Raw genomic sequence first — 24,736 nt, forward strand, 5'->3', positions numbered from 1 at the left:
ACTGACTGTCATGCTAGAGCAAAGAGATCACACTCTGTTTCATCTTGACTAAACCCCTTAACTTCTGTGGAATGAGGTAAAGGAAATCTCTAACCTGCCTGAATGTGGAATATCAAAAACCTGTGTCCCTACTGAATTTGGTACCATTCCAAGAGATTTCTTGTGGAAATGAGCTGAAGCTAACCTCTGATAATGTTGCTGTGCCTCAGTGTTGAGAGTATTGGTAAGTGCTGGGAGAGGAATTGCACTTTTGGAGTGGGAACTGTTGGAATCTCCAAAGTCTGCAAGAGCCACCTTTGGAAAATGTTTCTTCCCTAGGCTCCTTTCCTTTCCATAGCAATAAAAGATCTCAAAGGTTATGTCTTTAGGTTGACTATGACTCTTCTGAGAGACATGTGGTTTGTGACCCCATGCAAGTTGGATTTCTGTGAGAAGTTTGCAGTAAATGTCCAAGACAAGCTGGTTAGGAGCAAAGGCAGTGGAGTGGTTTCTGGTAACAGGTACTGTGTGTACTTAAGAAAGCATATTCTCGTGAACACAGTTGTACATGAGAGAGAACCATAAGTGTGACTGAAAAGATTCTGAAAACTGCTAAAATTCAGAAAGAGTCTCAGAATTCTTTAAGGAAATACCAGTATCCAGATTTGATATTTAAGACCGTTAACATCTGTTAGTTGAAGTTTGTAGAGATGGTCATATTGTGACGATGACTATGGAACTCATCTTGTTCCTACGCTAAATTTTTCAAATGTGAAGTGCTGTGCTAATGGCATCTTGAGCTAATTCTTCAGGTGTAGCTTGAGTGTTTTTGTGCACATACAACTAATGACCTTTACTTCAATGATTTTGTACTTATTTTTCAAATACTTCAGTACGTAACTTTCTCCCCTTTATTTAAATGAATCTAGTACAGAGTATGGAACACTATATATCAAAATTTGTTCTCACTGGTTAAATGACTGCCTGACTTCATTACTACTGCTACTTGATTTTTGGCTCTTCTATGTCTTCTACTCTAGATAACTACAGAAAGCATTGATAAAACTGAAACACTCTTTTTTCCAGGATCAGTTCTGTAAGGGAGGAAGGAAAGCAATCTGCTTCTCTAAAACTAGAATTAGTTTAAAAAATTCTTGAAATGCAATTTGTGCAGTATACTTTGTTTGAACACCAACATTCCCTTGTTGACTAGTATTGAAGCTTTTTTTCCTGAAACATATAATTACATATCTACTTTACGTGGTCTGTCTGGTTGTATATGTTTAACAATAGATAAGATTTATTTTTTTCCCCTTTGACCATTATAAAACCATCAATGACAGATTTATTAAATGTGTTAGCATTAAGTTTCTGGCTACTAAAGCTCAATAATATATTGGATATCTGAATACCTTAAATTTAACTATCTCTAGAGCATCTTCACTTATCTGCTGTCCTAGAAGTGCATCCTTTTTTGATGGGTAGTGAGATCTGTTGTAGATACTCATTCTAACATGAGGAACATGAGGATCATGCTAGCTGGCTTTGGTTTTTTTCTTCATTAGGAGCAGTGCACTAATTCTGGTGAGTCCTAATCCTACACTTGCCACAAAGCCTTCATTAGTTCCTTGGAGTGGCCTAGTCTATATCCAGAGTGGCAATGGACTAAAGGTACGTGGTTTACTTGAGACTTGACATTGCAACTGTTTATTTTACTTTGCCAAATAAGGTCTAATAATGTTGCTAAAACCTTTTGGGTATGAGTCAACTTCCATTATTCATTCCAATTTGTAAAGTTCTCTTTAAAAAAAAAAAAAAAGAAAAGAATAGAAGTAGAGATGCTGTTTTGCAAAATGAGATTCTTAGTTCATTCATCTCTGAAGAAAAACTTTGTGAATGCTTCAGCTGAATTGCCAACAAAATTGCATCTCTACACCCACCACTGCCTTAGGCATCATTTTCTAAAATGCTAAGTGTATGTATGTACACATGCACATAAAAGTAGTCTATGTCGTGTTTTAAAATAAAAGAAGTCAAAAGAGGTTATTGGACAAGTCACCATAGCTTCTTTGGACCTCCCATAAGGTAAACTTAACCTTCTGGACAACAAGTCTGTGATAAAGAATGTCTAGAACAGGTTCTTGCTCCTCATGAATTTTAATCCAAGACCTTTCCTTGATTGAATTAAGGCATGTAAATAAAATTTAAGAAAGCCAGCAGTTTCTTCTTTCATCAGTATAAAAGCAGAAGGACTCCTTGGTTATGTCTCCCAAAGAAAGAGACCTCTTTTTTTATTTTTACAGCCAGTATGTATTTTGAGTTAATTGTAACAATGCATAGAGAGAGAAATAAGACACTGGAAGGCTAAAACACTGTATTTGCTTTCCTTCTTCATGAAGGGAAGTGAGCAGTTGGAAGCTACCTTAAAAAAACCCAAACAAACAGGGAAGTTGTTGAGAATGAAATGATGATTACACACATATTTAGCTACGTTATGCTCTACAATATGAGAAAAGGATTGAAGAAATCTAATAGGACAAGTGTAGAGAATGTAGCAAAACCAATCAAATTATAAGAGATCTGGTAGTTGATAACGCTTTTGCCATTTATTTGCTACCTATCCAAATCAGCCAAAAGTATGCTAAGGTTTTACTAGCTTTAACTGAAACTTGTTAAAGTGCTAATTATGTACAGAAATGGATACAAAGCTCATTCTGAATGAGGCAGCCCTGTTTCCATTCTCTGCAAGCAGAGAATGCTGTAGAAGTTGTCAGTTAAACTAGTTAAAATTATTATTCCTGTTGAACTAAAATGTGTAGATAGCAAGTTTTCAGTAAGTGTTCCTTTTCTCTTGAGTTAAACTTGTCTTAGAATCTTGAAGCTTTTGAGGCTGACGAAGACCTGATTTAACATTTGAGACCTTTCTTCTGTTGGAATGTAAAGCTGAGCATGAGCTCTTACAGCTCAGGGAAATAGAGCTAAATGTTTTCACTTGTTAATATATCAGTATTCACTGTTTAAAACTTTGTTTTTCTCCAAATTGTGCAAAAGTTTGTTAAAGTGCATATTCAAGAGGCAGCCACATACAGAGTATCTGGAGCAGACTTTCCATGTAGAAGATGTGATATATTTACTCCACAGTCAGAAAATCCTACTGTTCATGTGGAAAAGCCTCTCTCCAGGCTCCCTCTAACAAAAATGGAGATAAAGAACAGAAACATTGTTTTTCCTAAAACAAGACCCGGCCAAAGCTCAGGTAATAGTGCTTACTTATTAAATACAACATCTGTAATATCATGTGTTCAGAGATTTTGTTTACTGTACTACGTGTTTGGAAACTTGAGTGCCTTGACTTTGATTTTGTTCTTTTAGTCTGATAAGTGGGAATGTCTAGTTCCCCCCTTCTGTCTTTAGTTTCAAATGTTGGTTTTTTTCATTGTTTTTTTTTTTTTTCTTATTTGTTTTTTCTCCTTATACAGTATAGTCACACCTTTTTCCCACAGAAAAATTTGCATACAGACAGGTAAGTTGCCAGTTTTTTAAGTGATGAGTGCAACTCTACTGTGCCTGGGCAAAGAGAGCATTCTAAGGTTACTGCGTCTAGTTGAAGCTCTTTTGGCTCAATACGCTTTTGGAGTAGATCCATTCTCATCTGTGTTTATGTCCCTAAGATGTGAGATAAATCTATCTGTGTTTAGCAGAGAAATAAATGTTCTTCCTTAAAACAGGGGGAATATCAGCTCTGAGGCTGTTTGTCCTTGTCTTGGTACATAGTGATCGAGGAGGACACTGTTGGTAATGGAGTCTGAAATGCTTGGTCTGTACTTTTAATTCCAGTAATGCCTAAAATTCTCAAAGTAACTCTATGAAACTGTCATTCTGTTATCTAGATACCAGATTTTTTTGTAGCACTTACTTTTCTAGATAAGAAGGGATTTCTTAATGACTCATTGACATTACATTTTATCCAACATACTTAAGATCTTTCAAAGCTTAATTTATCAGTTACATCTGGAGTTTTTTTGCTAAAATTATGGAATAGGGTTGTAATATAATACTTCTTTCCTTTTTTAATAAATGTCCTATATAATGTATATATGCAGCTAAACTTCTGAAAGTGCTGCTCTAGACTGAGATGATCTTGTCCTGTTAATTCTTGCTGAGTAACAAATCCATACCAGGATGAGAATGGATTTTTTGGTGTAATTTTATTTAGTCCCAAACTGGAATACTCTTGAGTTTTTTGTTTCTGAATGATCAAATTCTATTTTTGGGTGGGGGGGAGTTAGGTATCTTTTAGCTCTTTGTGGTGTGGTGGTTTTGGTTTCTTTTTGTATACTGGTGTGTGAAGGTATCTGCCAAAAACATGAATACAATCAAGCGAGACTGTTGGAGGTGACTTAGATCTCTCTGCTATTTGTCATGTTCTGAGTTTATAAAAGCCTAACTTCTAACTATCAGCAACGCAATGACATACCATTCTTTGATATGCTTCAGGTTCTTTTAGAGGATTATGTATTATTGTTGGAGGGTTATCGAGGGTGAGATTGAGGCTTCATCGTGTTTCTTGTAAGCGACATCAATAAGATTCTTCCCTAGAAAACTTCCAAATTTCTTCTGTATAAGCTTTCAGGAATTATATGACGGCATGCTTTGTTTGAGTCTGCTCTTGGGTTGTTACCATGAAAACTGTTTCCATTAAACTTGTTTGTCTAGAAACATAGTTTCTGCTTAAACTCCTTCTCCTAGAGATACTTGAACAAAGAGATTTAGTATACTAATCTGTTACTTTCAGAGCGCTACCTGGAAATGGAGAATAAAGGGGATGAAAACGTGAAGTGGAATTTGTCATCTTTTGCACCACCTTATGTTAAAGTGAGTGAATGCTTGCATTGGGAGTTTTATGCAAATCTCTGGGGGTTTTTTAACTCCTCTCTTCTTGCTTCCTCTCAAGAAAGCGTATATATTCGAGTATGACCTCAGTTACAAAATTTTTTTCTCTTGGCAAAATGTTTTCCTCCTTTTTCATCTCTAATGTGGTTCCTTGACTGTGAATCAGTCAGTGGTCTGTGAGGCAGTTTCTAGTTCATTTACTGGCTTACAGAGTTTGCTTGTGCTCATACAGTATCACCATTCAGATTGCATTAAGTAAGCAAGCACACATGAAAGACAGGTGTCTCTTTTTGGATCCGGAATGCTAGACTTGCCTTGTTTTGAGACTTGTGCTGCTGAAAGTGTGCTGTATGTTGTATCTCTGCAGGTAATTTGAGTTACATCAAGGATATTTTAATTACAGTGCTGTTGCCTGTGCAATTACTGTAGCTGTACTATTGATATTTGTAAAAGCTTCCCTACTTTTTTGGTAGTCTGAAATGCTGTGATGATAATTTTGATTTTATGCTAGAATTGTTGTGGTCCATTCTCATGAAATGATGAAAAATGGTTATGTAGCACTCTTAGCATTACCCCATAAGATGGAGTGTGTCATGTTCCAGGCACTGCACCACCTCTGAACTGCATCAGTAGTCATGGTGACTGCACAGATGTAGTAGTTTCAGTCTTTATTAATTTGCTTTTAGGGAGTCAATATTACTTGTTTACTTGAAAGCAGCTTGATTGGGTGTATTTTCCTCAGCCCTTTGCAAGGGTGTGTGTGGGTGTATTGTGATTTTTTTGGGTTTTTTGTTTGTTTTGTTTTGTTTCGGTTTTTTTTGTTTTTTTTCTTCGCCTTCTGAATCTGACTCATACCTTTATTTGCAGGATGTGGATGGAATTGGTAGTGTTTTTAGGGTTACTTACTCTGCTTTCAACTGTTCCCGTGTTTCTGGTACTCTTGAAGCTCATGGACAAGAGAAGGTAAACTGACGTGTATAAATATTTCAGGCATAGTAGTGTATCTCAACTGTAAAATAGGATCTTAAATGAGAAATAAATTTTATCTGATAATGATTAAATGTTGCACTTTCAGTATTGGATTCTGGAGTCTGTATCAGGTAGTCTGTGTCTGCTTATCTCAGCTGTTATAATGTCAGCTGAGTTGATTCTAAGAATTCATGCAATCAAAGTAGTTTGATTTCAACTTGGTGGTGTGTTTGTGTTACTGTTGGGGGTTTTTTAAGGCCAAATTATTATAGAACAGAAAATTGTTTTAAATGTTTTGTAGAAGTCCAACAGAAAATCTCAAATAATGTTGGGTTCTTATGAAACTGACGTGAGAACTGGTTTCCTTTCCTTAGAAACATTCCTGTCATACTTTTTTAGGAACAGTTGTCTGTTCCTAAAGTTGGATTTCATTTGACTTACAGTTTTATCTCCTGGCCAGTAGAGGGTTTCATAACCACAATTATAAAGCACATCCAAGGACATACTGAATGGCTTTGTAAGGGGCTTCCCATTCTCACCTTCTCCTGTGTAGTTTTATCTCTTCCTTTTCATAAGCACCTATCTTGTAATTGTCATGGATTATTATGACATTATTTCTATGAAGATGCAATTCATAATCTATTTACAAGAGGGAAAAACTTACTCCTGTCCAGTTTCATAGTAATTCCATAGTATTATGGAATATACTATGTTTGCAATATATTATTGCAAACCATTATTTGAATTTAAACAGTTGTGCTTGCCTTAGCAATCCTAGTTCAGGCCTCTTTGAATAATGTTTACGTTATTGGCATGTCAGGCTCTTGGCTGGAGCTGATAAGGTACAGTGCTATCATGATGTGCTGTTTTTTGCAGTGGATATGATATTTGGCTAATTAGATATAGTTGTAGTGATCTCTTCTAATCTGCTGCTCTCCTTCTCTTTCTTCCCTCAACCTCAACTTTAAAAACAATGCAAGTTTATTCTTGAATTAACCTGGTACAGCGTGTTATGGAGACAAACCCTTGTTACCTAGGTGACCTTCAAGAATGATCAAATTCATAGTTTGCAAGATGGTTTAAATGTCAGGCCTTCTAGTGAATTGTAGCACAATGTACTTACAGACTTGGCACCGGAGGAGTAGATTTGTTCACAGCTTAGTTGACAGATGAAGGAAGGTATCACTGTTTTTCAGCTGCACGTATTTCCCCTCCTGGTCCCCTTTTCCTCAGTTTTACTAATAGAAGTAATTGTGCAAGCACTTGCTGACTTTGCTTAAAGCAGATTAGCTGAACTCAAATTTTGTTTGAAATTGCTTGCGCAACCTGTTTCATCCAATATTTTTTCTTGTAGGCAAAGGAGGACTAGTTTGTTTAGTTGTATTGTTTTCTGCAAGATCACCTGCGTGTGGCATGTATGTTCTGTAGTATGTAAATTTTCTGCTGGCTGAACCATAACTTTTTGCAGGTAAAATTGTAAAGATGTCAGGGTATTTTAATAATCTTCTGCAAAATTTTTCTGTTTTTTTTTTGTAGGTTGCTGTAATCTTTTTACCTAGAGATAAAGGGGATTACTCCCAGTTCTGGGACCTTGAGTGTCACCCAGTTGAAAAGCCTAGTTGGAAACATAAATTAAAATTTCAGCTTTCTGGGACAGTGAGTATATAAAATGCTATAAATGCTGTCTTGAGCAGAAATTTTTGATAACATCTTGATTTTACTATACAGTACTCTTATACTCTGGTATATTCTGAAAAAACCCAACCCTGCTAATATTTTTATTGGGCTAAATTGTATTGTTTTTCTTATGTTACAAAAATACATTCTCTCTCTTGCTTACGTGATATGCTTATGGCATTATCTTTTGCCATGTAAGATGTAAAACCTTATTTTTCTCAGAGTAAGTAGAGAGAAAACTTTATTTTTCTCAGAGTAAGTAGAGAGAAAACTCCTCCTTCGGGAGGAGTTGTTTCTGTAGGCAAAGATTTTTTTTGTATAAGACACTAAGTGGTTTGGTTTTATCTTTTTAAATAAATAGCAAAGTAACTGCCCTTTGCTATACTATGTAAATGCAGTTTTGGAATTTTCTAATATCCAAATTGGAGGTATCCACATGTCTCTAAATGAACCTGTTTCAGTATTTTATCAAAGTAACAGTGTGGGTGGGGGTGTGATGCTGAGATTTGTGTATGGAAGCAATTGGGTTTGAGCTCTCCTTTGCTGCCCTGTTGTTCCTCAGCTCAAACTTTATAGTAAGGCTTGGAAGAAGAGTGTTAGAAGTGGTTTTCTGTGCTCTCTCTCCTTACCTTGCTTTAATCCCTACCTCACCATCCATACAAGAAAAATTTACATAGGGCAGAGAGGATTTACCATAAGGAAGAATTAGTTCTAATGATTAGTTAAATAAGCTGAATGTGAAGAGCTTTGTACATTCAGTATTGCATGATTGCTATATGTGCTTTACTGTCCTTTCCAGAGGGTTTGACTTGAGTTTTCTCAGAAACCCAGACAAAGATTTGGGATCTTTCTGTAGAGAACCAAGGCTGCTGCAGTAGTAGGAACCTTACTTACCCTTCTTGCTGGGGTACCTTGCATTTTATTTTGTAGGATCCTTGTTCTTTCCAAATTAATTTTGTTGAAAAGGGTGCTCGTAAAAAAAGATAGTTAAATAACTTCTGACTTTTGGCATAAAAGTCCTGTATAGTGTGTTGTTTGGGAGGCTTTTTTACTCAGCTTTCATCAAATTCTTTGAACATAATTTCCCTGAAAGTGAGGAAAACGTCTAAGTCGTTTGTCTGTTTAAAGCTAGTTGAAATAGAGAGAAGATTAATTCTTCAACAGAACTCTAGAGTTTTAAAGAATTCTCTTCTTATACGTGACTAATTGTCAGTTTTATAGATCTTTGAGCAGCATAACTTGATATTAATGTTTTTGAACTACTGTGTCAGATTTTTTCTTGATTTTTTTTTTCTCAAAGCTGTTAACAATTAGATCTTTCTAGCATCTCTCTGCACATGGGAAAAATTTTGTAGAAAATACTTGAAATGCATGTCACTATCATTTTCAGAAAGATTTGAAAAGGAAGTACTTTATTTATCAACTAGTAAGGAACTGTACATCTCTTTGGGAGAGGGATCTACACAGAACCTTTACTCAGATTGTTGCAGCTTTTAGTTGAGAAGACAAGTCAGTTATAATCTGTTATGTCCTAGGGATCAAGGGTTTAGACAGTGTTACTACAACTTTGGAAAGGACTTGAATTCTGGTGGTTTTGCTGAGGCAGAGGGCTACAGCTGTGGTTAATGTGACTTTTGATAGAATCAGGTGGGAAGAGTTGACTGACTGTCATTCAGAGTGGCATTTATTTATAGCACCACTTCAAAAGAAATGAAAACTTTGGAAGAGCTCAGGAAGGAACTAAAAGAACAAGGTTAAGTTAGGAAAATCAGTGGCACATACCACTTTTATTTTTTTCCTGAAAAATTAACTAACTGTACCTTTGATTATGCTCTGCGTGTGTTTGCAGTTCTCACCACTGGAAACTGTAATCAGGAGCTCAGATCATCATATCTCCAAAACTGGTCCCAGAGAAAAAGAAATGTGCTTTGCAGCCCCAACCTCTCAATACTAGTCATTAAAACTTTGTTTTTTCTTTTCCTGAGGAACATTAGTTGGGCTGCTGTTGGGGGTTGTTCTAAGATCATTGAGCTAAGAGTGACTGTTGCCATTGTGCACAGAAATCTTGGACTGGTATTTTGGTCTAATTATTGGTCCCTTCTGGGTGAACTAGCAAGCACCTGCCACAAGGCTGGGACAGCACTGAAGTCCTGTCTGCTCCTTTAGCATGTAGAAAGTTGAACTTCATAAAGAACCCCTGCTATTGTTTAAGATACTGCAGATGTTAAGTGTGTGCTATTTTTTAATTTACATGGTTTATATACTTTAAAAAGTTACGCAGTTACACAGCTCATGTATCGTTTTGAAGCAAACTGAGATGCTTTTATGCTTAACACAAAACTTACTGCTAACGAAGATTTCTTGATTTGATTACTATTATGAGCAGCACAAAGCTTGATCACCTTTGGGTATTCCGGAAGTGAGGGAAGGGGGAAAAAATCTTTTTAAACTCTGTGAGGAAAATAATTCCAATTTTCAAGCTATACAAATTTTTGTGCTTCTGAGGTGGATTTGGGACAGCAGAACTCAATTGTAATCATTTGGAATGTTAACATACTGCTCCCATTTGAAACAGGAGAATTCAGTACAGGCTATGGTAAAGCACGCAATACTTCAAGATGCCCTTAAAAAGACTAGGGTGACTTCTGATAATTTTCCATAAGGTACCTTATTCTCATGCAGTCAACTTGCCTTCTGATAAATCAGAACTTGAATGATAACAGAGGCATGATACCCGTAGTTTTTCACTACATGGAATATTAAAAGCTCTGGAAACAAGACACGTGCAAGTCCTTTCTTGTCTTTATATATTGGGGTCTACTGGGGTTCGTGGGTTATTTGCAACTGAAAAATATTCTTTAAGAATTTTTTTTTGGCTGCTGCTATTTCTGACAGACTGATTAGCAGCTCTTTCAATAGAAGAAATGAATGCCTAAAAGACAAGTTTGTCATAGCAGCTCTATTGAAGATGAATCTATTTTTTTCATCTTCCCTGCGTAAGGGAATCAACTGCTTGTCTAAAACGTCAGCACCATCTCAGAAATTGACATAATGTTGTACAACCGTAAGTGTAGGAGGTTCTTTCGGTTCTTTAACTTTGTTTAAGATGTTGTGACCCAAGGGACTCCAAACAGTATCTGGCTAGATTTGTTAGGCAGTGCAGAATTTGAAATTGGTTATTTTGCTAAGTATTTCCTTAGGGTGATCTGATCTCCTTGTGTTAGAATACACTAAATGGGCATCCTGATGATGGTGAATATTTTGGCCTAATTTCTGAGTGTACAAATACTCTATAATGCATTATCTGATTCTACCTCTCTGGAGAGGCCTTTCTTTGAGAAGGATATATTGTTCATAATACAAAATTATTACAAAGCTTTTTTCTTGTTGTGAGAATTCAAATTATAATGCTGACTTATGCCTTCCTTCTTTTTGAGCAGTTGTTTAACCAGCTTGGTTGTTCTTGAGACATATGGGCAGAATATCTGCAGAGAAATTGGGGTTTTTTTTGGCTTTTAGTAAAATCTTTGTTGCTAGCAGCCTTCTTGAGATTCCACCTGCACTGCTAGTTTGTTGTGAACTGTCTTGTAACAAATAAGTATTCGTAAAGCACAGAAGCACGTTAAAGTATTCCTCCTGAATTATTGCTTTTATCTCAATGATCCAGACTCTCCTTTTCCTGAAAGATTATACTATAAATAAAAGATCTTGGTTTGGGTAAGGGGAATGACTTACGTACTGGAATACTTAAATACTTTTGAATGTGAAGTTTACAGGCTTCTCTATTTTTGCCAATAGGGTGCTAAAACAGAAAGTGCAACTCCAGTTGTGGAAGCTTCTGCAAGTGCCCTTACAAAAACTGAGCTTCCAGTTATACCAGAAATGAAAGTTTACTCTGAAGGACGCACAAGAACAGGGTATGTATGGACAAAACTTGAAAACAGTGGTCTGCAACTGGGTAAAAGGGTTGGGGGTGGAACCTGACCCCACAACCAAAACCTGTTTTACTCTTGGGACATCTGCATGGTGGAACAGGCTGCACAGAGAGGCTGTGAAGTCTCTGTCCTTGAAAGTTTTTGGGGTCTAACTGGACAGCCTGGTCTGACCTCACAGCTGACCCTGACTGGAGGAAGAGGTTAAACTGGACACCACCTGAGTATCTTCTGACCTGAATGACCCTATGATTCCAGGTTAAAGAGCAAACAGCTGCAAAAAACAGACTTGCCAAACCTTTTAATGGCTCTATATTGTTCAGTCTCACAGGCTTCTCCTTTTCAGTTGGGTTTCTAAGTTGTTTGACTGTGATATGCTGTGGTAAATGAACTGGTATCAGCAGTAGAATTTTGTGAATACATTTTCTATATTTGCCTTTTGGAGACTTAACTATAAAGTCAATTCTGAGAAAACCACTGTATTGCATGTCTTAACCTTGCTCTTCTTCAGTCTTAAGTTAATTTTCAGTTCTTTTCCTGTGGGATGATGTGAATATGTCAGGGGGAGTAAAATTTTTTGGTTAAACATGGCATCTCTGAGAAGAGTCTAGTTCTCTAGTAAAGCATATGGGGGAAAAATTCAGACTTTGAAAGTGTGTATAAGTAAATGACTGTATGCCACATGATGCTTTCATTATTCTTTCTGGCTAAAATATCTTGCGTATAGAACTCAAGGTGAGAGAGTTGATATCTTCTGGATCTTTCCATTTTTCCTGATTTAATCTCAGAAAATACATATCTTTAAGTATGCAGTCAATATATCCAGATCATATAAGTCAGAAATGTTAATATCTTAAATCCCTTTTTCAAATTAGACAAAAGGAGATAATTCAAGGGGTATATGCACCACAAGACCTCTACGTTTTTCCTCCAGCTAGAGTTGGGGAAACATGTACATTAAAGGTCAACTTACGGAATAATTCGCCTAAAACACATGTGGTAAGTTTGACAGACTTTATCTTAAACAGATAGTTCAATTGCGCTGTTCTTGTTTTTTGTTTTCCTTTATTCTTCACAAAGATTGCAATAGTACAAGTCTTAGTTTGTTAGTTTCAAAGGCCAATGCTTAAAGAATTTTAGTCTCCTGCAACTTTTCTCTTTTGTGACCGAATAACTGAGTGTATTTGTAATATGTTTTCAACTGAAAAATTAATATAGGCTTGTTATTATTCTGATATAGTGATTTCATTTCTTAACTTCATTAAAATACGGAGATAAGAATTTTTTTTTTCTTTTCACAAGTGTGGGCATTCTTTATTTTTACACCATGGGTCTGTGTACAACTGTATTTGTGAGTGACTTGATTTATCTTAAGCATGTCATAAATTGAATATGATAGGCATATATATGTAGTGCACTTTTAAGCATTTCATATTAAATTACAGCTGGAATTTTTAAGTCCCAGAGAACCTTTCTACATCAAGCACTTGAAATACTCTCTAAGGTGAGTGATGCATATGCTAACATTCTCTCTCTCCTAACAAAAAAATTAACCAAGTAATTCAGTAAGATGAATATCTTACGTATATATACAGTGCTAAGATGTAGATAAAAATATTCTTGCTGTCTAGGTAAAGGGTTGGGCTTTTTTGTTGCCTTTTCTTTAGTTAAGTTTTGGGATTTTGTGTGAGGGTTTTTTGTTGTTTTTTTTTTTTTTCTTGCCAAGCTGTACTCTCTAATCTTGGTTAGAAGCAGAACGAGACCACACAGTTATTTCTGCATCTGCCAATTTCTTCCCTGCAAATTGTTTCTAACAGTGCTGCTGCTTTTAATGTTAAGCTTAATGCTTCATGTAACCATTTGGCATGCTGTGCACAATCAAGTCATTCCTTCCATTTATACTTTCTGCACAACAGACCAAGCAAATTGCCTTCATCATGCTTCTAATTTGACAAACCTGCAGAGCTGCATCAAAGACTCTCTGCAAATACGAGGGTTGAGCAGCCAGTGGAATTGCCTGGTCATACCAAGTATTTCAGCATTTTACCTGCATAAAAGAAATTTTCTAGTTGGTGGTAACAGTCCCTGAAAATAAACCCAGTCATCTGTGGAGTTCATTACAGCAAGTATTTGACAGTAGTATTAGTCATCTCTTCCAGAAGTATAGCATCTCACATGCTTATCTGCAACAGTGGGATTGTCAGGAAGGCAGAAATGCAACCATTTCATTAGAAGTTTTACAGCATACATTCTCGGTGTTTGGACAGGGTCCCCATTTTAAACACAGGGAAACTAGGAGTATATGGGACAAAAATTGGGAGCAAAATTCTAAATGGAGCTAGGTATTCTGGCTCCTAATCTGCTTGGCATTTACTATAAAGACAGGGCTGTGGTGGTGTTAGCCAAAGGTATTCAAGGTATTCTTAAGGCCACTTATCAATGCAAATTGTTGTAACTCCACTTAGGCATGTGTTCCAGTGTTTTTATTTAACTGTCATTTTTAAAAAATATTTCACATGAGATGGCACAGAAGGGTTTTTTTATGGAGGTAGTGACCAAGATAAAATCTATCCAAATAAAGATAACTAGCTAGATCTGGGTCTGTACAGCTGAAGACAAAGGACAGGATAACTTGATTTTGTCATCCTTGACAAAAAGATGAGTAACTTCACTGGAAGACACTCTGATATTTCAAAACTGTTCTTGAGAAATGCTGTAAAAGCTATTTGGTGTATTTTCTGTAAGAAATTATGAACTCCTACTGCATTTTTCTAAAGTAAACTTAACAAGTTTAAAAGTCACTCTACCTTTTTTTTTTCTAGTAACTTTGGCTGTTTTTTCTTTGGTTGTAAATACTGACCTTTCCTAGCTTTTTAAAAAATAACTTCTCTGAAGTCAACATATAGCACTCTGAAGAAACTCTCCAATTTACGAGCATAAAGCACAGAATTACTTGACTTGGATAGATGCTTTTAAATAAGTGTTAAAAGTGTTTTAAATGGCTTTTGTTTGAGAACAGCGTCAAGGAGGCTATTAAGAGCCAATGTTAACTGTTTCCTTCTAAACTAGATCCTTCTGAGTTTGGACATCGTATGAAGTAATGTTCAAAACTAACTGGATAAGAAAACTGCAGGAACTTGAAATGGTGGTCTGTAAATAAGAATGTAAAAATGGAAAGTACCACCTACCTATATGTTTTTTACCAAAAATGTGTTAGGTATTAAACATGGTCTGTTGCATGCTCTTAATTTTGAGGTCCAAATTTGAAAGCAATCCTGTGTAATCAAGTTTTACATCTGGATAATAAAGCTGCAAGTTTGTATTTAATATTGAGTCTGACCTTCAGAAGTTGTTGGTACAGTGATTTGCCAGTTCTTCAGTTGGTTGTGTCATCACAAGTACCAACACATAGCACTGCTACAGAATTTTGTCTTCCGTCTATTTTTTTTTTTTTTTACTGCAAAGAGTAAAAAAGAAGGCTCCTAAATGATACAAACATATGGATGAAACACGAAAAAACACTGAACTTTTTAAAAAGTGTTTGGCTAAGTTGGCTAGCTACCAAGTTGTTATGCCTATTTAAAAAAAGTTTGAAAACAAAGGTGTTTCTATTGTATTGCTTTCAGAAACCATCTGAAATAAGTTGATTACAGGGTAGCATATGTTTTAGATAATAGTGAAGGTAGAACTGTTTGTTTGGAGGTTTTTTTTCTTCACTAATGATTTTTGTTTCCTATAGCTATCCTTCTGGGTGTCAGGGGTCACTATTCATTGATGAGCCATCTGGTTACTATGGCTTAGATAGTGCTTACCCATGTTGTTCCTTTTCAGCTTACCTACTGCGGTGTTTAGTTTGTCTATTAAACAGGCTTCAGACATGCCTGACTTTTCAGAAATACCTCTTGAAACTGGTGCAACAACCTGTAGAGGCCATACAGTATTCAAAGACTAATTGAGTCGCAGGCATAATGGGAAGTTTGAAACAAAATAAAAGTGTTTTTTTTTATAAGAGAAAAAGAATTAATTGCAGGGTAATTCTACTTGTCCTGACGCTATTCTTGAGTAGTTTCTAGCTACTCTACTTGAGAAAAATGCTCCAGGTTGCTTCATTTCTAAGAACATTTATGCTATGTAGTAGCCCAAAGAGCTGTTTATCTGGAACGTGAGCTTTCTAGTTTTTTTAGCTGAAGAAAATGAAAATAGCATCTTTCCCTTTGGATTAGGAAGCAAGTGTGGTGAGTCTTATCTCAATTGTTAGAAATCAACTGACTGCTACAAAACAGACTATGTAATGTCTGACTAATTCTGCTTTTAGGGAAGAATGATAATGTGTTTAGCACTTAACAAATGGACACCTGAGTTTAGAGGTCAAGAGGAATTTAATATAGCTGTCATAAGCTAAGAAACTGCTCTGCCTTGAGTACCACTGAGGTCATATAGTACATAATCTAGAAATAAATATTTGACAGCCAGATGTGGCCATATCTTTAAAACAGTAATACATAACTTACTGTTGAGTTTTTGGTAGTGTAAGTTTGAGTTTGGTCATATTGTTCTTTTTAAGTGGTATGTAGTATGTAAGGAAGCATACATATATTATTATAAATAGACTTCTGCAGCTCTCCTGGCTTTCTACTGAATTTACTTTTATTTTTGTGAACTCTTAGGTGGCCTAGTTATATGCAGCTTCAGACTCTATTCCTAGTAAAATTTGTGTTTTCTAACATAATGCATGTTACAGATTAAGTAGTTGTTCTTCACTTAAAAAAATGGATTTCTTAAAAATAAGCTGAATAAGTATCTTCAACCTGTATATTGTAGATGGAGAAAGAGACAAAGCCTGCCAGATTTGTTATACAACACTTGGCAATCAAGAATGAGACATGAAACTGTGATCTGGTTGTATTCCTTTGGTACACTGTTGATTGTGGTTCAGTACAACATATTTAGTGCTTTGTTTCTGTATTAACCTGATTGAAAAAAATACAGTACCTTCATTCTGAAGGTGTGTATTCTTAGTTGATTGACCAGGATCTGATAAAAAAAAAAAAAAAGAAAATTTAAAACCAAAACACAACAAACAAAACAACCCCCAAAAAACAAAGAAGAAAACAAAATACATTTACTAATGTGCCTCTTTTAGCACTAAGGGTGGTACTAGCAAATAAGGATTGTATGTAGGGCCAGTATTATGATTTTCAAATGTAAATGGTTAAGAACACAGACTGACTATGATAGGTTGAATTAGTGTAGAGAAAAGGAATATGAAAAGGTAGGAACAAAACGAGAAGAAGTAGGGAATATAAGCACATTCCAGAGGGCTTTAAGGAGAAAAAACTGAAAGCACAATAAAAGCAAACAAAGCTTTCTTTTCTTTTTCTACTAAGTGATGCTGTTCATTTTTCCTTGTTCCAGTATGTGCCCGTTACTGTTACCTGTCTCTTAGTGCTGGATATTTCTATTGCATGCCATGGAATCCAATTGGCTGCCACTCAACTTTTCCAACTTACTGCTTGTACAGCTTATATTTTTAAATTATTCAGTCTAGGCTTTTGACAGTTGACAGAGCGACCCATTACATTTGGTATGTTTTTATGCAATCTGAGTAGAAGAGGAATTATATAACCTAAAGAGGTGTAAAAATGTCTAAAACACTCTTTGAGGATGGGTATATTGATTTGCAATGATTCAGCAAAATATTTCTTAATGTGGAGGCAATTAAAGTAATGGAAAGTACTTTAGTATCTTCAAATATGTGGAATTCAAAACACGAATTGAAAATTTTAAGTGTATTTGAAACATGATTTTTCAAGGGAAGAAATGCAGTAATTATGCTCTAAATATAGTTTACATACTGGCAATATTATTGCAAAGACCAAACTCATTCAGGTAAACTAGCAGCAGTAAAGTATTGTAGTACTTTGTATAATCAGTAGGAAAAAATGACCTTTATGATCAAAGTCCCTCAGAAGAAAAATAGATAATTAAATCTATAAAAATAAACTTGATGATCCAGTGCACATCTGATACACCGTTTTGGTGAAAATGAAAAGTAGACAGGAATTTGTCTGTCTGTTAGGATTAACTCATTAATTAATAACGAATATGCCCATAATTGCCTTTTTGCAGATCCCATCATTACATCAATGTGCCAGTCCAGTTCAAGCCAAAGGCAGAAGGAATATTTGAAGATCTCTTCGTTGTGCTGACGATGGAATATGGCCCAGTTAATATTCGGCTACGTGGTAAAGCTATTCCAAAAAAATAGTCAGAAGAATTTTATAAGTGTTTATAAGAATTTATAACAGTTTATACCACTTAAGATATTCAAAGGTTTGCTACTATATTTCTGTACTAATGTCCTACTTGTTTTGCCCTGTGATGCTGCTTTGATGGAAAGAATTCTGTAAGATAAATGATGGTGCTTGTTTTACAAATCTGTTTTCATAGTAAAAACATTGAGAAATAACATTGTATGTTTTAAAGTTATAATTTTCTAATTTATGTTTCTGCACTTTTGATGAAAATGGAAGTTTTCTATTTTTACATTTATTGGGAATAGCTAGATACTGATATATTTTATTTTAAGCATTGTAAATACAGAAATAAAATCTATGTGTAAACAGTTGATTCTACCTGATTTCTGTTTTTGTTTAGAGGATTCTTTGCTGAGGGTAAGGGATCAAGCTGCCTACTCTTAGACAGTGCTAATTTTTTGTTGGGGCTTTGGGGGAGCAGGGGGAGGAATTGCAGTACAGAAGCTGACCTGTTAATATTGTGTTTCCATCTCGTGACACTGGGACCAGATCAATGATCTGACAGTCAGCCCCTAGCTTTTTACACAGTTCATTGTGGAAACAGTGTAAATTTTAACATGAGCAGTACTGCCTTCAGCCCTCCAGAATGATGTATCTTACCCAGTGTTCTGTCTCTTAACAGTCACAAAAAGATGTTCCTTTGGGAGATGACACATAAGCCTGGCTGCTTACTGGTTCAATTCCATTTCCTCAGCATCTTCAATCATTGGATTAGGAATGGGAGGTAGAATCCCACCTATCCCTTTTTTCTATTTATTGGCCTGTTTTTGAAATTACCTGTTCACATTTTTTAACCCTTTTGATACTCTGTTTCCACAACTTCATGTGGAAGCAAGCTCTGAAAGTTCACTGTATACTCTTTTGACAAAATTTTTGTTCTATGATAAACTGGCTTATTTCTAATTTTGTTAAGTACTCTCCAGTTCATAAATTGTCATCATCATGGCTGGGCTTCGCGAACGAAGATTTGGGAAAGCTCTATCCACATTTGCTACAAGCACGCTGGTGGCTTATGAGGCCAATACGAGACAGACATATCCGATTGCAAAAGGCACAGCAGAAAGACTCCTTAGATGGTATCTTCTGCAAGACATGGTTCTTTCCGCGTTGCCTTTTCTCCTCGAGAGTGATCCTGTGTGTGTTCTCAAAGGAGACAGCTGCGTTATAGATGGTGTGTCTCCAGGCCTCCCGATTGGAGGCCAGAGTAGACCAGTTATGGTGATCAATATGGCCAAGGCTGAGATGTTGTTTCAGGGAGTCCTTGTATCTTTTTTTCGGGGCTCCTCTCATGCAGCAGCCAGTGGCAAGTTCACCATAAAGCAAGATCTTGGGGAGGCGGTGGTCCTTCATCCTGGAGACATGACCTGCCCAACGCAGCTGTGTTCTCATCAACATGGCCTCTATACTTGTGACTGCTGCTTGCTCTAGAACAGATATGGCATAATAAACACTTGAAGAAAAGTACCAAGATCAGTGTTTACAGAGCCATAGTGCTGTCTACTCTCCTGTATGGTTCCGAATCATGGGTCATCTACCGCCACCACCTGCGTCTCCTAGAACGCTTCCATCAACGCTGCCTCCGTAAATTGTAGGAGTCATTGAACAACAGTTCCACAATCACCTTACCCGTTGTTACCATGTCACAGAATCACAGAATAGTTTGGGTTGGAAGGGACCTTTAAAGGTTGTCTAGTACCAACCCCCTTGCCATGGACAGGAACATCTTCAACTAGACCAGATTGCTCAGAGCCCCATCCAATCTGACCTTAAATGTTTTTTCCAGGAATAGGATGTCTTCACTGCTCTGAGCAACGTGTTCCCAGGACACAATTGGCTTTCTGGCCTGCAAGTGCACATTGGTTCATGTCCAGTCTCTTATCCACCGGCACCCTCAAGCCCTTCTCAGCAGGGCTGCTCTCGATCTGCTCATCCCCCAGCCTGTGTTGATACTGGGGGTTGCCTTGACCGAGGTGCAGCACCTTGAACTTGGTCTTGTTGAACTTCATGAGGTTCCCATAGGCCCACTTCTCAAGCTTGTCCAGGTCCCTCTGGATGGCATCCCATCCTTCAGATGTGTCAACCACACCACTAAGCTTTGTGTCATCTGCAAATTTGCTGAGGGTGCACTTGATCCCTTCATTCACGTCATTAATGAAGATATTAAATAACACTGGTCCCAGTACAGATCCCTGAGGGACACCACTTGTCACTGGTGTCCATTGGAACTCTCAGCTGTTGACCACTACCCTCTGAATGTGACTGTCCAACCAATTCCCTATCCACCAGACAGTCCAGTTTAGAGAGAAGGATGTTGTGGGGGACTGTGTCAAAGCTTTACAGAAGTCCAGATAAATGACATCTGTAGCCCTTCCCATGTCCACTGATGTGGTCACTCCATCATAAAAGGCCATTAGGTTGGTCAGGCAGAACTTTCCCTTGGTGAAGCTGTGCTGGCTGTCCCAAGTCACCTCCTTGTCCTCCATGTTCCTTAGCACAACTTCTAGGAGAATCTGTTCCGTGATCTTCCCAGGCACAGAGCTGAGGCTGACAGGTCAGTAGTTCCTGGGATCCTCCTTTTTACACTTTTAAAAAATGGGTGCAGTGTTTCCCTGTTAACAATCACCTGGGACTTCACCATCATGACTTTTTAAATATCATGTCCTTTATACCCTGCAGTGCTGTCTGCTATTTTATTTTTGTAGCATGGAGCTTCATGTCTGAAATTGCTTTAAGCTAGAAATGTAGCTTTTTGACAGCATAGTTCTGTCATAGTTTATGTACCTTATTCCTTTCTTCAGGTTGGTAAAAGTGTGAGTGAAATTCATTTTGGTAGGAGGTTGTTTGTTTAACAGCATTTTCAAACAAGTGAAATTTGAAAAAATGGGAAGGAAAAACTTGAAGTACCCTTCTCATTGCCTTTGATATATGCCATCAGTATTTAGAAGTACATGAACACTGCTGTTTCTTTATAAAACCTTGTTTCTCAGCAGTCTGGAAACCAAGAAGGGAAGATTTATTAAAAGGAATTAAACTAGAGAAGTCTTGCCACCTCCTTATTCTCCCAACACGTAAGCTCCTGTCTGTGAGATCCTGTTAACCATGTTCCTCTTTCTCTCTTTCTGCCAGATGTTGCTTGCATGTTTCTTTAGTTGATGTGTACTTCTGAATAGAGAATTGGAATAAAGTGAACCTTCTATCTGCTGCTTCACCTTGACAGGCTTGGCTGCTTCATTTGAGAAAGACCTTAGGTACAAAAGCCTATGTTTGTGCAGTTTTAGAAGCACAATCAGAAGTCTTTTTCAAAACTGCAAAAAAGACTGAACTGCCTTTAAATTACAATAAGAAGCCCTAAGTTTGGATAATTACGTATTTGTTCTAGATTCAGAATTGTCTTTGTGTGCTGTTCCTATAGCAGACCTGATATCTTGGACTCTGTACACACTTATTATGGGCTTTTCTTGAGATGAGAAGAACTGGGAGGAATGCTTATGCATTTTTTCCTGTGTTGCCACCTGGACTGGATGTGAGAGAGGAAAAGGATGCAGGATGTGCTGCTGTGGATACTCTGGTGAACTGTGCTTGTGTGCACAGATGTGTAAGTATATGTATGGGTGAAACACATTTAGAAGAACAAGTATGAGCAAATGATCTGCCCTCGTTATCCGAGGGAATCCTGATTTGCAGGTGATGGTAAATATTTTGGCATCTATTTGCAGCCCAGTGTGCTTGTTTTACTCCTAATAACAATGACTTCCTTTGCAGTGTGAAGTGGAAGTTGCAGACTTGTAATTCTATATCCAGATGCAGTGCTGGAGAAGATCTGTAGAGCACTTGTACCAGCAGTTGTTTTGGCTATTTGAAATATTTTGCGATACTTGTATTTATAAGACAAATCAAAATGTAAGAAGGATAGGTAATCTTTTAATATTTTAACTCTTCTACTCCTTGGGCTGCTGTTACACAAATATTAAAAAGAAGTTTGTATTAGTACTACATGATGGGTAATTAACCAAGAAGAATAATTCTGCTGAAGAATAAATTGTGCATGACTCCCCCTCTTCCCCCCAGTTTAAGTACCCCAATACTATTTTGGTACGATTACAACCATTGCTGAATGTATTTGCAATAATTGCCATCTCAAGACTTGACTTTGGCATGTAAGGAAATTTTCTCTTGGAAAATATATGCTCTAGCATGTGCAATGCAAACTCAAGCCCAAGTCTGATATACAAATGATTTGCCAGTTCTGGATAAAGTCTTTAACCAGTAATGAAGGTGCAAGAGCTAGAGCATAGCCAATGTATTTTTAGTTACAGAATGGAAACATCAGTGGGACTTCAAAAGTCTTGAGGAAGTCATTTCAAACTGGTTCCATTCCCAGTCCATAAACTGAGGCTGCTTCCTTTCCCCATGGTTGCTTTATTTATATAGTAAATTCTTGTAGTCAAGATGACCTTGCTGTGAGTTGTCCAGTGCTTACTACAAAGAAGTCCTGATCTCTGTCTCTACATCTTCTAGGGATACAGAAAAATAGAACAATTCTGACCAGTTTTCCAAGACTGCAGATTTGATTAAGAGTTTGAACCATAATACTTTTGATAAAATAAGCAGAATTAGTTTTAGGTATAATTCTTCTCTCATTTTTGCTCTTTGTCAGTTTTGATACTTTTTTCAATTTTCTTGTGTTGTTGGGTACAATCTCTTGTCTCAGACTGGCAAGATTGACTCAAACTTCCCGAGCAGCAAACTTTAAAAAATCCCAAACAAACCTGAAATGATGTCTTTTTAATTACACTCATCTTACTTGTTTTTAACACCAGTCAGAGAGAAAATTAAGAAATAAATTATTTTTAAAAGTTCTTTTAGTGTCTAGCACTGAGGATGTCTTTGTACCTGCTCAACCTAATTGGGATATTACTAATCATAATTATTCAAGAGCTCTGTAAAGTTTTCACATCATTGACTACAAATGGAGTTATAATACATTCTGTACACGTGCTTCAGTGTGTTTTGGAGATTGTTGCCCTGGCATCTGAAACTAATTAGCGTTCAGAAAACCTAGTAAAGGTGCATATCAAGGCCTGGCTGTCTAGAAGATTATTTTGATCATATAAAAGGTTAAAATGGTAAAGAGAATTTTGTGAGTGGTTTTTGGTGTATAAAGTAAGTTACTGAGGGCAGTGGTGGCTTTTTGAACTAGATTACTAAATGCTTTGGGGCATTTCTGTTGTAGAAATGCCTGATAAGTGAAATGCTGGTATATTCTTGCTCCTATGATTTGTGGAGGAGGTGGGTGGCTATGGGGTTGACGAAGTTCACTATGAGTTTAGTAGGTAATGTATTTTCTGCAGGTGAAGCATGTCAATTTTCTATATTGCAGTATCTTTGGAAATGAAAGAAGGGATTATGGGAACAAAAGTCCTTGGAAACCAGTGAGAGAGTGGGCAGCTGACCTAAGATCAGTTGTCCCTAGGACAGTTATTCAGTATCCTGACTTTTAGCTATCTTCTACCTTTTTTCCCCAAAAAACCTAGATAATAGAACTTTGTGCCTTACTTTTTTCATCGTATAGCATAAATGAAGAATATACATCTTACCAGGAAGACAGGAATGACTTTTCAAACCTAATGCAATGTGCTGAATCTATAGTAAGAGAAAAACCACCTTACTTGCAGCATAAGAAAGTTAAGACAGAAAATGAAAATTCTTCTTACAATAACATACTGTTTGACCACAAAGCTTTCCTAAGCGTATCCTTCAATCCTGCATGCTTTATTTCTACTGTATGATTGTCTGAGGACACTCTTGCATGAGCATTTTTAGATGTAAAATCAGACGGATATAAAGCACTTGGATTAATTTTGTGTAAATACTGTCTCTGAAAACTGGATGCTTGAGTGGCAAGTTTTGGCTCTAGACATTTCCAACGTGGAAATGTTGTTTTGATTTTTGCCCCTTCTCTCTGATTCTAGGAATGTGTTATTTGTAGAGCTGCTCAAGAGCTCAGAGAGTTGCAACTAAAGCTTTGTTCTGAATAATCAGCTTATTTAGAAAAATTGGCTTTATCTCTATTCCCAAAATTCTCACTTTTTTTTTTTTAATAGGGAGAAGAAAGTTGGTGCTGACAAGATGAAGCTTTTAATGTATAAATACCACTTAAAAGCATGGAATTTTTAAATATAAGACACTTTGTAAAGCACTCTTAATATTTTTCTTGATTAGCGTATTCATTACTGCTACTGTATTACCCAATTATTCATAATACTAATTCATGTCTTTCTGGCTCAAAATGCTGTATTCTGAAATAGTTTGTCCTTGATTCCAGGGGCAGTTTTTGTCTGGGAATGACATTTTCAGGTATAGCTTTCCTCGCAGACTCTCATCTGTAGCCACCTGCCTAAATCTGACAGTTGAGCACCAGCTGGGAGTTATGACCCGGAGAAGCATAAAAGGGCTGGAGCGAGACAAAATGGTCCATCAAGTCCTGCTTGTAAGTCAGGTCTCCAAACATGCATTTTCCACTCTATAAATTAAAAATTAAAATACTAATGGGTGTTCTTTTGTATTCGCCCAACAATTGGTTCATTAGGTAGGTATGTACAAAGAGGCTCTGCCTGTCAATGCTGTTTGGCTCTAAAAGGAGGCGAAATCGGTAGGGGTTAGGCTGGTCGTGAAATGCCCCCACCCCTTTTTACCTTCCTTCCATGTTTGTTCTGTAAGGCTGGCGGTAGGTAATACTCATCCTGCATAGAGCTGGTTTTCATTGTGAGTATTCTGTCACTAGTCACAGCTGTCAGGTATGTCAGTCATGTAGTATTGTGGTGGTGTCAGAGACATAATCAGAGAGATTAGGTGGACACAAAGAGCTCTGAATGAGGTGGTAATTGCGTTCAGGGGGAAAAGAGACTTAAAGAAAGAAACTTTCCTTTCTCACAAGATCCATTAAAGAGGTGACAGCTAATATATTAA

The 24,736-nt window shown here is 36.9% G+C and overlaps 1 protein-coding gene across 3 annotated transcripts in view; it reads left to right on the top strand.

Moving 5' to 3' along the window:
* Nucleotides 1–18,078, top strand: part of CEP192 (centrosomal protein 192) — a 67,096-nt gene extending 49,018 nt beyond the window's left edge. For all 3 annotated transcript variants that reach the window (XM_064657309.1, XM_064657315.1, XM_064657304.1), the window contains exons 36-44: nt 1,545–1,650; nt 3,031–3,235; nt 4,775–4,854; nt 5,740–5,835; nt 7,378–7,497; nt 11,317–11,435; nt 12,326–12,449; nt 12,896–12,954; nt 17,580–18,078. In XM_064657309.1, coding sequence (XP_064513379.1) covers nt 1,545–1,650; nt 3,031–3,235; nt 4,775–4,854; nt 5,740–5,835; nt 7,378–7,497; nt 11,317–11,435; nt 12,326–12,449; nt 12,896–12,954; nt 17,580–17,718 — 1,048 coding nt within the window. In that variant the 3' untranslated portion in view covers nt 17,719–18,078. The remainder of the gene's footprint in view (nt 1–1,544; nt 1,651–3,030; nt 3,236–4,774; nt 4,855–5,739; nt 5,836–7,377; nt 7,498–11,316; nt 11,436–12,325; nt 12,450–12,895; nt 12,955–17,579) is intronic.
* The last annotated feature ends 6,658 nt before the right edge of the window (nt 18,079–24,736 follow it).

This window comes from Pseudopipra pipra, chromosome 1, assembly GCF_036250125.1.
Source record: "Pseudopipra pipra isolate bDixPip1 chromosome 1, bDixPip1.hap1, whole genome shotgun sequence".
NCBI classification, from domain to species: domain Eukaryota; kingdom Metazoa; phylum Chordata; class Aves; order Passeriformes; family Pipridae; genus Pseudopipra; species Pseudopipra pipra.